This window comes from Merops nubicus, unplaced genomic scaffold (assembly GCF_000691845.1).
Source record: "Merops nubicus isolate BGI_N331 unplaced genomic scaffold, ASM69184v1 scaffold614, whole genome shotgun sequence".
Taxonomy (NCBI): Eukaryota; Metazoa; Chordata; class Aves; order Coraciiformes; family Meropidae; genus Merops; species Merops nubicus.
This window is the reverse complement of record NW_008602023.1, coordinates 402-13,758: the sequence shown is the minus strand read 5'-3', so window position 1 is coordinate 13,758 and position 13,357 is coordinate 402. Positions and strand designations below refer to the sequence as shown.

General features: G+C 38.3%; 1 protein-coding gene across 1 annotated transcript; it reads left to right on the top strand.

The window, feature by feature from the left end:
• Positions 1-302: 302 nt before the first annotated feature.
• GFPT2 (glutamine-fructose-6-phosphate transaminase 2) lies at positions 303-11,976 on the top strand (the record flags this gene model as incomplete). The annotated part of the gene is made up of 18 exons (XM_008938169.1): positions 303-410; positions 1,066-1,164; positions 1,843-1,968; positions 2,540-2,598; positions 3,104-3,238; positions 3,976-4,037; positions 5,554-5,633; positions 5,919-6,036; positions 6,735-6,898; positions 7,445-7,540; positions 7,642-7,739; positions 8,114-8,234; positions 8,546-8,703; positions 8,840-8,954; positions 9,553-9,680; positions 10,380-10,547; positions 10,934-11,095; positions 11,700-11,976. Coding segments are annotated over 18 exons (2,042 nt in total), but the record flags the coding sequence as incomplete, so codon positions are not given.
• Between the last annotated feature and the right edge of the window lie 1,381 nt (positions 11,977-13,357).

Genomic DNA, 13,357 nt, shown 5'->3' with positions numbered 1-13,357 from the left:
TTGAGCTTTCTCCACGGTTTAACCCTTGGTGGGTAACATGAGGAGAGCAAAACTGTCCAGGGAAGTGTGTTGCATGGTGAAGATGAGGGTTCTGATTCCTTTATTGTATTTGAACTCTTTCCATTTAAAAACCCAGCAGGGAGACCTGTACTACATGGGAGGTTGGGTCCCTCTAGGACCTCTCTCTGATTCCAGTTTTAAAGTGTTCTCTGAACTTTTAAAGTTTAAGTCTGAAGGGATGCAAACTCTAAAAACATCTTTGCTTCTTCCCCACCCCCCTTTCCCCTTTTCTCTCTGAACAGGAATTTTTGCTTACCTAAACTACAGAGTGCCTCGAACTCGGAAGGAAATATTTGAAACCCTGATAAAAGGATTGCAGAGGCTGGAATACAGAGGGTATGATTCTGCAGGTATGTAAACCAACTCAGCAAATTACTTTTAGCAACTAATAGTTACTTAGGTGACTTTTTGGGTACTTTTAACTTCTGCGTGTTGGATTTTTCTTTTTTTTTTAATCCTGCAGATTAAAAGCTCAGAACTAATAACCTTGATTCTTGGAGTTTCTTCTTCAGCTTTTTCAAGACTTTAAACTGGGTGTTGAGGTCTGGAATCAGATGGTGGTTGAGGTTTAGTGTACTCAAAAGCAAAGCAAGCAGGGTGTAAGGAAGGTGACCTCCATACAGGGTCATGTAGTTTGTGCCTCAGCCTTTTTGTGCATGTGAGTGCCAGTGAAAGGATGAGGAAGGTTAAACTTGTCTTTGGAGTTGGCTAATTTCATCAGGCAAAATATATCCTGAAATACTGGAGTATATTTGAGATGCAAAATTTGAGATGACTCATGTATTTTTCATCTGTGTAGTGGATATAGACTTTATGTGGTTTAATTTAAACATACACAAATTTAGCTACAGACTTCAAGTATGTCCATTTGAGGGATAATAGTTTCACTTGTTGAAAGCAATTGTTTCACTAGTGTGTGCTTGTCTGTATTTTTCTCAGCCTTTTTTTTCATCCAATGTATTTCATGCTTTTAAATAACACTTGTGACTCTGTCCTATACTGTAGGAGTGGCAATTGATGGAAATAATAATGAAGATAAAGAGAGGTTCATCAAATTAGTTAAGAAAAGAGGAAAAGTAAAGGCCCTGGAAGAAGAGTTGTACAGTAAGTCTCTTAAAATGACCCATTTACTTTGGCCTCCCAGTCAGATGTCATCTACATCTCAGCAAAAAGTCAGACCAAAACACAACTTCAGTTAGGATTTTATACCAGAAATAACTGCAGTATGTAATCCAATGGCAGTTAAATTGTTTGTGCCCCCCAAAGCTGCACTGATCTCTAAGTATACTGCTCTGGAATTATCGGTCTAGTCTCCCCTGTTTTGGTTGCTGCTTTGTTCAAGACCTGGACTCCCTTGGGGCTTTACTCAGATGATTTCTGTGCTTGGTAGAGAAAGTCAAAACATGGACTCTGACAGAATTTATGACCACTTAAGCATCTGGCTGTCATCACAGTCTGCTTTATGCAGTGCTTCCATCTGTGAAGAACTGAAGTTGTGCTTTAATACATTTACATTATAATTTGTAGTTATGTGGTCTGTTAGCCTAGCTGTTAGCATTGGCTGAAAATGCTGGAGCCTTGGCAAACAAAGTTTTAATCTCAGTAGCTTGAACTATCTGGAGTGTAATGTCAAGAGAGCAAATGGTTTAAAAGAAAGCCAAAAGATAACTTTTAGGTATTTGCCTGTAGGATTTCTCTTAGTGTTTTTAGTGGGGAGGTGTGTGTGTGAGAGGGAGAGACTCAATTTTTAAGTATTCATTAAACTGAATTTCTTGTGTATAGAACAAGATGACCTGGATTCAAAAGCAGACTTTGAAACACATTTTGGAATTGCTCACACTCGCTGGGCAACCCATGGAGTACCAAGTGCAATCAACAGCCACCCTCAGAGGTCAGATAAAAGGAATGGTATGTAATCTCTGCAGTGCTCTGGAACTGTATGGATTTTAAATGGTTCAGTCCACACAGTACCCATGCTCTCTGTTCTTACTAGTGTTATAGTATCTGTGTTGTACAGTAGGGCTAAGATGTTGCCATTCTGTCTAGGTTAGACACTGTGGCAATAAAATAGCCTCTTCTGAGGCTAAAGTGACACTGTAAAAGGTTAATGAGATCTGTTCTCTGAAAATTGATGCAAGTTAGTCAAAGTACAACACTGATGTTTTAAAAGGTAAGACTGAAGATTCAAATGCATCAATATTGGCTGGGGTGGAAAAGGGAAATTTTGTATTGTTTTTCACTTGAGATGGTTTGGTGCTGTTCTACTGGGTGTGGTTCAAAACTGTCTTAATGATTTGGAACAGTCTTTGTATGCCTTCAGAATTTGTAAGCTTCTACTTTCTCTTGCCTATGTTGTGATAAACTATAGGTCTGAAAGCTATAGCAGCTAGTTTCAAGTGTACTTCTAACCTTTTTTTTCCCCTCTAACTCTGTGTTCTGAGTTAAATATCTTTTTTAATTACTTTTTTTTTCCTTCTAGAATTTGTTGTTATCCATAATGGAATCATCACAAATTATAAAGACCTGAGAAAATTTCTGGTAAGTATGTGGCAACCTGATTCTAAAACTAGACAGTAAATGCTCTACCAATTACTGTCAGATCTTCCATGACTTTGTTGGAATCTGAATTCAAGTGGGTTGATACCATCTATAAAACAGTAGTGTGAAGGGATCTGCCTAATAAAGATGCTTGGGAGCTGATGAAGTGCTGTCTGTTCTTGTAATCCTAAATGCAAAGTGCTTGTGAGTAGACTACCAACTGCTGCTCAAATTCTTTGAGAGGGTGTGTGAGTGGGCTCCCTCCTGTCTCTTGTTGCTTGACAGATGCTAAGCAAGTAGTCTTATTATGTGTCTTATTACACTATTTCTGAAAGAGTAGCTATGACAGGATAAGTCTTGATATTTTGTCTATAATGATACATATCCACAAGTCTAGTGTAGTGCTCCAAGCTGCCTGCCCTTGTGTGCAGTGCGAGGCAGCTGAGAGGCTCTTCAGTTCTTGCCTGAGGATGAAAACACATTTTACTCTTCTATGTTATTTCAGGAGAGCAAAGGCTATGAATTTGAATCTGAAACAGATACAGAAACGATCCCCAAATTGATCAAATACATGTATGACAACAGAGAGAGTGAGGACACCAGTTTTTCAGCCTTGGTAGAAAGAGTTATCCAGCAGTTGGTAAGTGGGAAGTGCCTTTTTTCCTGTACTACAGTATAAGCTGTTTGTGGGGTTTCTTAGTATTCTGCATTGATGCATTTAGGTCCTCTGCAGGGGTCCTTAGAAGGTGCTGCAAATAATGCTTTTTGGCCTCTAAACAATGCTCAATACACGAAGAAACGAGACGAAAATTTTGGAAACCTCAAATGCTTCTCAATGGGAAATCTTTAAATGGGTGTTTTTTTTGCTGGCAGGTTTTTTTTTTTTTTTGAAGGTTGTTTTGTGGTTTGGGCTTTTTCTTTTAATACATCAATGAGAATTTGCTGCTTGAACTAGAAATAGTAACACCAAATTTTAGCTGAAAGTACATCCTAAAATGCATCTATGTGCACGTTCTTACTAAAAGTGGTTCTTAAGTCTTACTGAAAGTAAGTTTCTAACAGTCTTCCTGTTGATTACGAGTTACATCTGGGAGATCTTCTTAACCCTTGCATTAGAAGGTTTTTGTTTTATTTATGAAGAGAGGCTAAGTGCTCACTTCCTGATCTTTCAGCTGTTACGTGCATGTTAGCTTGTGCTGCTCCCTGACCAATGCCTTTAAAGGTGCAGTCTGTTCTCCAGGAAGAGATTCCTGATAGTAGTAAAGAGCTTTCCTTCACAGCCCCCTCAGGAAGAGGGGCCCCAGTTTAATGAGATGAGACTAATTGAGATAAGTTGTTCAGGATTTTTTTTTCCTCTTCTGTTTGCATGGTTTCCAGGAAGGTGCTTTTGCATTGGTTTTCAAGAGCATTCATTACCCAGGTGAAGCTGTGGCTACCAGGTTAGTAAAAGCCCATTTTATACATAATTCATACCTTTTTAGGTTAAAAATATGCTAACATCTCTTAAAAAAATGTTTAGTGAACCAAAATTCAGAAGATGGATAGCTGCACTAGTGGAATCCTTGTAAAGTGCAGCAGAGCTCTGCTGAGCATTTCAACTGACTGTTAAATTTAACTTAGCTGGAGCTGTACTGACTGCAGGTCACAGAATTTTCAGAGGCTTGTGTTCATTCTCTATAATCTCTAAGCTGATTTTGTTTAATAAAATAGCTGTGACTCCTCACTTTTGGAGGATGCAAAGGCAGTAGTGAAAAGTAATCAGATGATGTCTTCTTGCTTCGTGCAAATACACTGTCAGCTGGATATCATCCAAATGACACACTCAGAGGAATTTACTACTCACAAACTCATTCCCATAGTCGTGTCATTTTTATCTGTTAACAGTGTGTCAGTAAAGAAGCTCTGTGTATCTTCTGTTTCTGAAGCTGTCTTAGGAGTGTGATAAGAGTTCTCCTGTATCAAAAAGGGGAGGGAAAGGGAATGGCTCCATTTAACTTCACACTGAATAAAGACTGAGATAAGCACGTTCAGCTTGACTAAAATGCCTTTGTACTAATAGGTTATACAAATAGTGTTCTATAGCTGTTGTAGCATTTATGATTTTTTCTGTATAAGTTCTACTTCTATTTATGACTTGGAAAGCAACTTTAAGGCAATGTAAAGATATTAAAGTAGCAAGCAGAAATAGCAGTGGAAATAAAGACTGTTTTATAGGACAACCAAAAAGCCCATTGCTTCTGTGGTCTAAAATGGGCCTATATTGAAATGGTGAAAAAGCCAGCTCTACCATCACTCCAACCAGAGAACATCTTCTGAAATGAACTATTTTATATGTGGTTTGGGTTATTAGGAGTGAGGGGGTTAAGAGAAGCTAAATTTGTAATCTGAGGTGTTGAGGGGGTGAATTACTCTTTTATTCCTGTGAGATACTTTTTTTTTATATTAAGCTTTTCAGTGTGGCACATGACCCATATAATTAAGATAATTTTTTAATATTCTGCAGTTTCAGAGGTGCAGTAGTGATGGCTGGCATTTCTGAATTTAAGAGATGAAAGAGTGGAGCAGGATTTCCATAGTAAAGAGCACTAGAGCTTGTTGCTGGCTTACTTCAGAGGCAGAATAAGCTTTGTTTGGAAATGGTGTTCACATTGGTGCCTGTGTTAAGCTGTTTTGTGGTTACTGGAAGGAAACCAACTAGTTGATACAAATTTTTCTCTACCTGGGTGTCATTCATGGAGAGACTCCCCTAGACATGGTACTTCATAATAATATTGGGCAAATCTTACAGAAACAAGTGAAGTTTATTTAATTCCTGCATGTAATGGCATTAGAATAAGGGTTGAGGAGGATATTCCTATTTAGGAAGCAATATGGGATATTGTTTTTCAACTCCATGGATGCCCTTTGACTTCTTTGTATGTACATTTTATAAATTTGAGTGTTTTCTCTTTGCAGGAGAGGGAGTCCTTTGCTCATTGGGGTTAGGAGCAAGTACAAGCTGTCCACTGAGCAGATTCCTGTTTTATATAGAAGCTGTAAGTTGATAAATCAAATTACATTCTTTTTAAGAATAAAATTATTGTTGTTTTATGAATAGAAATTAGGTTAATTGGTCTTTGTACTATAAAACTACCAGCTGATGCCCCAAATAGCTTCTTAGCTGAGGATATTGTATTTTTATACCACTGTGTAGTTCATGTAAAAGTCCCATCCCTCCAAAAATGTGTGACTGTGATACCTTGTACCTGTATAGTCTCTCCTCTGCCTTGAACAGCTCTGCTTTTGCATTTGATGTGTCTTTTATATTTTCTTTTGAATAGGCAACATTGAGAATGTGAAGAACATGTGCAATTCACGCATGCAAAGACTGGACAGCTCTACCTGCCTTCATGCTGTTGGGGATAAGGCAGTAGAGTTCTTCTTTGCTTCAGATGCAAGGTACCAACAGTACTTAAAACCTTCTCAAAAGACTGTTTTTTCTTTAAAAGTGAGATGGTTCTGGAAATCTTATGCTGTCTTGCTGCTGTGCAATTGTTTTCTGGTAGAATGAGTTGAATCCAGGTAACTTCGTGAAGCCTCCAGGTTGAGGTAGTTGAGAAATGTGAGGGCTTGACATCAGCATTTGAATGGCACACAAGTGCAGTGTCTGCTTTTTGACCTATGTGCAAAATGCAGCCAGTGTAGGAGGGTAAGTGGGGTACAAAGAGACACTGTCAGCCAAGTATTTGAGCAGGCTATAGGTCAGTCTGGTTTTGGTGTTTTAATGCAGCTATCAGAGGAGGAAATAATGTGGTTCTGAACTTAGCAGGAACCTGGACATCAGGTGTGCATTTATTTCAGAAGATAGTGACCTTAGGGGTCCCCAGGGACACTGGGAGGCAGGATCAGACAAGCAGGAATTTGCTGCTGTGAGATGTTGTGGTTCCTGAGCCTTCTGCTCTGGGTTCCTGTGAGAGTGCAGGAGGAGCAGCAGATGGAGCCATTTCCTTTAAGATGGCTCTATCTGCAGTTAGATCCAAAAGGAAGATAGAAGGGGGAATGAATGTGCTCTGTAGCCCGTTTAATTGCTTTGAGGGTGCTGCTACCAACTCTTACTGACATGTCAGTTTGTCTGGCTTCTGTTTTTTTTTCTGTAGTGCCATCATTGAGCACACTAACAGAGTGATCTTCTTAGAAGATGATGACATTGCAGCAGTAACTGATGGGAAGCTTTCAATTCACCGGCTGGAGCGTTCAGCGAGTGACGATCCCTCCCGGGCCATCCAAACCTTGCAGATGGAATTGCAGCAGATCATGAAGGGTGGGTTGAAGTGTCTGTACATGAGCATCATCAAAGCTGGAAGCTGGATAGGTACTATTTGTGTAGTAGTTAAGGCAGAAAACAGGTAATTTGTTGTGCAAATGACCTGATATTTATGTTGTACTAGGACCTGACAATTCCAAGCTTTAAGACAATGGGAAGATACAGGGTGTGGGACCCTGCCCATTTTTAGCCTTGGAGAAGTCCTAGATCCTTGTATGCATCTGAATACTCAGTGAAAATATAACTAATGTTAAATGTTGAGGTAGTTGATGCCATTCTTTGATTGTATATTAAGAGCTAAAGTGGAATACAGAAGTTCCCTTAAAGAGGGATTCAATTACCTGGTCAGTGCTGGGAAATGAAACCAATTAAGCAAAACAAACCACCAATTCCTCCCTCCTTCTTGCCTATTCCTAAGCTTTTGTTTAAGCTAACACACTCAACAATTAGCTTGCTACCACAGGTCATCTTAAAAAATCTTCTCTTTATAACAGGGTTCAAATAACAAACCTAAGCATTACCCTGTCATCTTTTTCTAAACAGGTAACTTCAGTGCCTTCATGCAAAAGGAGATTTTTGAACAACCAGAATCAGTTGTCAACACGATGAGAGGCAGGGTGAATTTTGAGAGCAGCACAGGTAACTTGGAACAGGGGCTCAAGGCACTAAGCCTGCAAATTTTGAACATATTAACAAGAAAATAAAATACACCACTGATACATGCTTTTGTTTGTTCATAGTTCTGCTTGGGGGGCTGAAGGATCATCTGAAAGAAATCAGAAGATGCCGAAGACTGATCATTATTGGCTGTGGGACCAGTTACCACGCTGCAGTAGCTGTATGTTCAACCCTAGCTGGAATCCATATGTAACTCCTAGTTGCTCAGTTTTTAGACAACAGCTCTTCATCTGCTTTTTCTTCTGTATCTCAAACTTTGCCTTTCATTGAGAGCTCTCACCCTTTTAGTTTTCCTTTTTTCCATATTCCTTATTATTGCTCTGTTGCTCTTGCCTACCATGCTAGAAATTAACTTTTTTCACCCTGGTTTTTAAAGCTCTGGTGAGCTGTAGTTATAGATTATCTACATATATATAGATATAGATATTTTTTTTTTTTTTTTTTGTAATAAGAACCCATTATCTCTGGGTCTTAAGATACCAAGACTTTTATGGGTGGCAATATTAACAAATACTGTTTGCTACTTGAATACAGACTCGACAAGTGCTGGAGGAGTTAACTGAATTACCAGTGATGGTGGAGCTTGCTAGTGACTTCCTGGATAGGAACACACCAGTATTCAGAGATGATGTGTGCTTTTTTATAAGTCAGTCAGGTGAGCTGCATTTACTGTTTGAAAACTGTAGAAAATGTGTTTTGTTTTTTTTTAATGCAATGATTTATTACTTTCTGCATGTTGCAAAGGAGGATGATGGCTAATGGGCCAGCTTTATCTTGAGAGAGTTTCTTCCAGACCTGATTCAAATAAATAGACAATGAGTGAGTGCTTGAAAGACTTTCAGTTGCATTTTGCATTGTGTGAGTGTGGATGTGGTTATTTAGAACACGTCTGTGTAGAATTCTAGGCTTTTCAGGAATTGTTACTGCCCTCTGTCATCCTGAAGTTGAGATGTAAATGTTTTCCAGGTGAAACTGCAGATACACTTATGGCCTTGAGGTACTGTAAAGAACGTCGTGCCCTAACAGTTGGCATCACAAACACAGTTGGAAGTTCAATATCCAGGGAGACTGACTGTGGTGTCCATATCAATGCAGGACCTGAGATAGGTGTGGCCAGCACTAAGGTAATTGCTGTTCAGTGTTGGACTTCCATATTTCAGCCCTGTGGAAGCCAATTAAAATTTTAATTGTAGCACTTCAAACTGAGATCATACTAACTCTCTGAAGGCTCAGCTGCTAAATGTTTTATTTTGTCTGCAGGCTTATACCAGCCAATTCGTGTCTCTTGTAATGTTTGGCCTAATGATGTCTGAAGACAGAATTTCCTTGCAGAAAAGGAGACAGGAAATCATTAGTGGACTAAAGTCATTGCCAGGTATATTGATATTTTGGGTTTAGGAGTGACAGGGGACTTTGGTTAATGGGCAGTACAAAATACTACTTGGGGATGTTTCTTTCTCATTTAAGTTTCACTCTCCCCCTCCTCCTGACAGGCAGACAATATAAGAAAAATGGACTATTAGTTTTGCACTGACTGCCAATTTTACAAGTGCACTTCCATGAAACTTGGCAGAAAGACCAGAATTTTCATGGGCTGGGTTTTTCAATTGCAGTAAGGTAGTTTTGTATGAGAAATATTACTTGGTTGATGATTTTTGAAATTTTTAAAGCCTTTTTCTTTAAACCAGGGTATGTAAAAGGAAACTAATTCAAGGTGACTTGAAAATGGATGTTCCCAACTTCCTGTAGAAATACAAATGGGATGTATGAGCACTGCTTAAACCAACAGTTGCTTTAAATTTGTTACTGTAAATAAGGCTGGAGAAAATATCCTTAAACTGCAGTCAAAAATGCAAAGTTCACAATTTTAATTAAGTGCATTTGTTCTAATAGATCATTAGAACATCCTGTGCAAGCAAATTATTTTTTCCAATTAAAGCTTTCAATAATGTGCTTTTTGTGTGTCCTAATAGAGATGATTAAAGAAGTCTTGTCCTTGGATGAGAAGATACATGATTTGGCTCTTGAGCTGTACAAACAAAGATCACTGCTGGTCATGGGTCGTGGGTATAATTATGCCACTTGTCTGGAAGGAGCTCTGGTAAGAACCTCTCAGGATTGTTGAGTGTTATTTCAAATGAGCTTTTGTGGTTTCTGCAACACAGTTTATTTCTAATATTCCATTCAACTTCATCCTGCTGCAGTAAAGCTGCTATCTGTAACTAAGAGCATTTAGTCCTGTTGGATTGAACACGTACATAAGGTGAACCTGGATATGATGCCAGCTTTTCTTTCACATAAGTTCTGTGTTTAATGAGTCTATTTAAAATAAAACCATTTAAAATGCTGACCAATTTGACAATGGCATCTGAAAAGTGAGATGTGCTGATATTCAGATGAGATGCTTATGCAGGAAGCTCATAAATTATGTTATGAACATTCTGGTGGCATGGGGACTCGCCATCTCTCACTAAAGTTTGAGATGTTAGAGGCAGACTGCCTTAGCCAAGGTTGTGCTGGGTGTTTGGCTCTTCAAGTTCCTGCTGCTCACTCCACTTGATCTGCAAATGCCTGTGCACGGGCAGCTCTGCTTCCACCAGCAGCCTGCTAAAAATCCCAGCACACAAGTCTGTCTGTTTTCACTATTAACTAATCTTTGGAAATAGCAACTCGATACCATATGTCTCTGTTTAAGTGAATGCAGATGTACAGCCAACAGTTTTCATCTTGTGGCTTTTATTTGTCTTTTGTTTTACAAGTAACTTGATGCCATTTGGTTTTGTTTTTTTTTTTTTTTTAGAAAATAAAAGAAATAACCTATATGCACTCTGAAGGTATACTGGCTGGTGAGCTGAAACATGGGCCACTAGCCCTAGTAGATAAACAAATGCCTGTTATCATGGTGATAATGAAGGACCCTTGTTTCACCAAGTGCCAGAATGCTCTGCAGCAGGTCACTGCTCGACAGGTAAGCTCTTTAGCTAACATGTGCCTCAGAAAAAAGATGTATTGGTGACTTTTTCCCCTAATTATTAAGTTATGAATTATATATTTGCATTGTAGGTTATGATTACAGGTTAACACCAGTAGTGAAAACTGATTGTATGTGAGTCATTTGTTTGGGGTTTTTTTTTGGTTTATTTTGAAGCAGATGGAATAATGCCAAACACTACAGTGTGAACACATTCCAGTCTCACAAAACAGTGAATGACAAAAGTCATTGTGCAAGGTGGACATTGTCTCTGTTAGCTCTGTGAGCATCTTCAAACATTCTACAGGCATGCTGTGAGCCAGTATTTCAAAGCAATTCTAAGCCAGCTCTTCACTTAGCCCTGCAAATTTTTTTATTTTCAGGGTCGTCCAATCATTCTGTGTTCTAAAGAAGACACTGAAAGCTCAAAATTTGCCTACAAAACCATTGAGCTGCCTCATACAGTTGACTGCCTTCAAGGAGTCTTGAGTGTTATTCCTCTCCAGTTGCTTTCGTTCCACCTGGCTGTTCTCAGAGGATATGATGTAAGTGCTTCCTATGTTTAGGGCTCCAGTTAGCACAGTTTTGAACATCCTCCTACCAGTGTAAAGTGAGAGACCCAGTTATATGGCACATCTAACAAAGAACTGTGCCAATAGTTAGTGGAGCTTACAATGACTGTGATAGGACAGGTGTCACTTCAGTGCTAATTCTTCAGCTTAATATTCTTTCAATTGATAGCCTCCTGAAATAATTATAAAGATCATTTGCTTAGTTGGAATTAAGAGTGCAGACAGGAATTTTTCAGAGAACTAAATCTTAAAATGTGATATTGCACTCTAACCTAAAAAATACAGAGCTTTGTACAGCTTAGTTTGTTGATGCTGGCTAGGTGTGTCAGTTTGGTAATGACTGTGTTGGAAAGGTACTCAGTGCAAAACAAATATGTATTTGTTAGGAGGGGTTTTGGAAGCAAGGATGAATTTAACAGTGAGTCATTATCTTCAGATTTACAGTCTCTTGTGTGTTAATGTGTCTAGAATGAAGCAGAACTCATTAGGAAGTCTAAAAGAAGCACACTAAGTGGACTGTCAAATGCAGAATGTCACTATTACTCTCTCAAACACTCAGTCTCTCTTTTCATTCTAGGTGGACTTTCCAAGAAATTTGGCCAAATCTGTTACTGTAGAATAACAGCCAGGAGGAGCTGATGTTTTTGTCCTCAAACCTCTGAGTTCTACTCGTAGAAATGTGTTGTTCTGAGTTGATAAATACACGTTTTCCTAGATTGAATGGCAGTGCTAACTGGAAAGTGTCAGAAGGATTTATTTTGCAGCTTTAAAAGCTTTTGATGTGCCTTGTACCCAAGTGCTTTTGCTCCTAGCAAATACTCCTCTAAGTCCCAAAATTGCCAAAGAAGGTAAAAATTGTTTACACATGGTATACTGAATGAACTTTTCTACTGTGCAATATATATATACAGCTCTCTTCAGAGTAACTGTGAACAACGTTTTTTAGTGTACACTACTTAGGTAGTTTTAAATATATAGTATTTATAACTACAATTGTATAGCTTTTTTAAGTTATTTTTTTTAGTACATTGCTTGTCTATAGCATTGGTGTTGCTCAGAATGTAAATACTGAGCAAGCTGACACTTGTGTACAGTTTTTAGGGTGTTTTTTTTTTTTTTTCCTACTTTAGCCTCAAACTGGAAAATTGTCTCTCTTCCTCCCCAGCTTCCCCTTCCCCCTTTGCATCTGGTTCATCTTTAACCAGTCATTTGCAAACCTCCTCTTGAGGCTGTAAATTCCCAGCTATGTTTTAAATTTCTGTTTCTTTTGAGTAATTATTTGAAAAGTCAGAGCAACATTTTGTTTTTTATGCCACCCCAGCTCTTATTTGCATAACATGTACAGTGCAACAAAATAAGGGAACTGGATGTCTTTCAAGTGATATTTCTGTTTGGAGTGTGTACAATGAAGTGACAAAGCAATTAAAAGACTGTATAATTCTTCTTGTTTTTTGTGGTTTTTTATTTTTTTTTTAAAACTTCACTCCATCTCAGGTCTGAATATAGGTACAACACTGCAGAACTCTCATACAAGTAGGAGAGACAGTGTTCTTCCCCAGTCTTGCCTAAATCTTGATATCAGAGTTCTTCCCTCTTTTTGAGTTAGTTCTTTCTGTAGCACAGGTCTCCTAGGTAGACACACCTAAATATGCTGTTTAGTCATAAAATTGCCTCCTTGTCCAAGAAAAAAAATGCCATAAACTTGCATAAAATATAGTATCTAAATTACAGGCACTGGAATATGTACATATATAAAAAACCTTAACACCTTGTACTGGCAAATAAAAGAATAAATCTTCAAGCTACGACTAAAGCCTAATTTTATCAATGTATATTTGCAAAAGCCCATTTTGTGAACAAACTAGCAGTAGGAAGCATCTGTAAGCCTCAAAGAAATAAGGTACACACATGAAGTTCTCTGCTGATTCGTTAGTTTGAAACATTCAGAAGTCATATTATTTAATTTCTGCATTTTATTAACTAAATCCTTGACTAGTTTTCTTTATTGTATAACTTTGTAGGCTTGCTTGTAAATGAAGATGTTTGGAGCTTATGTAGGCTAATAGCTTGAAAGTATTACACTAACTTGTAATAGGAGCTCTTACTAGAAGCTGCTCTAGTACTCTTTGTAACCACATAAAAGAACCCAAATCATAACAAAAAGCAAAGTGATAATCTGACCTAGATGCCAAGAATCTGTAACTTGATATCCAATGTGTTTTGCTAAGTGATGCA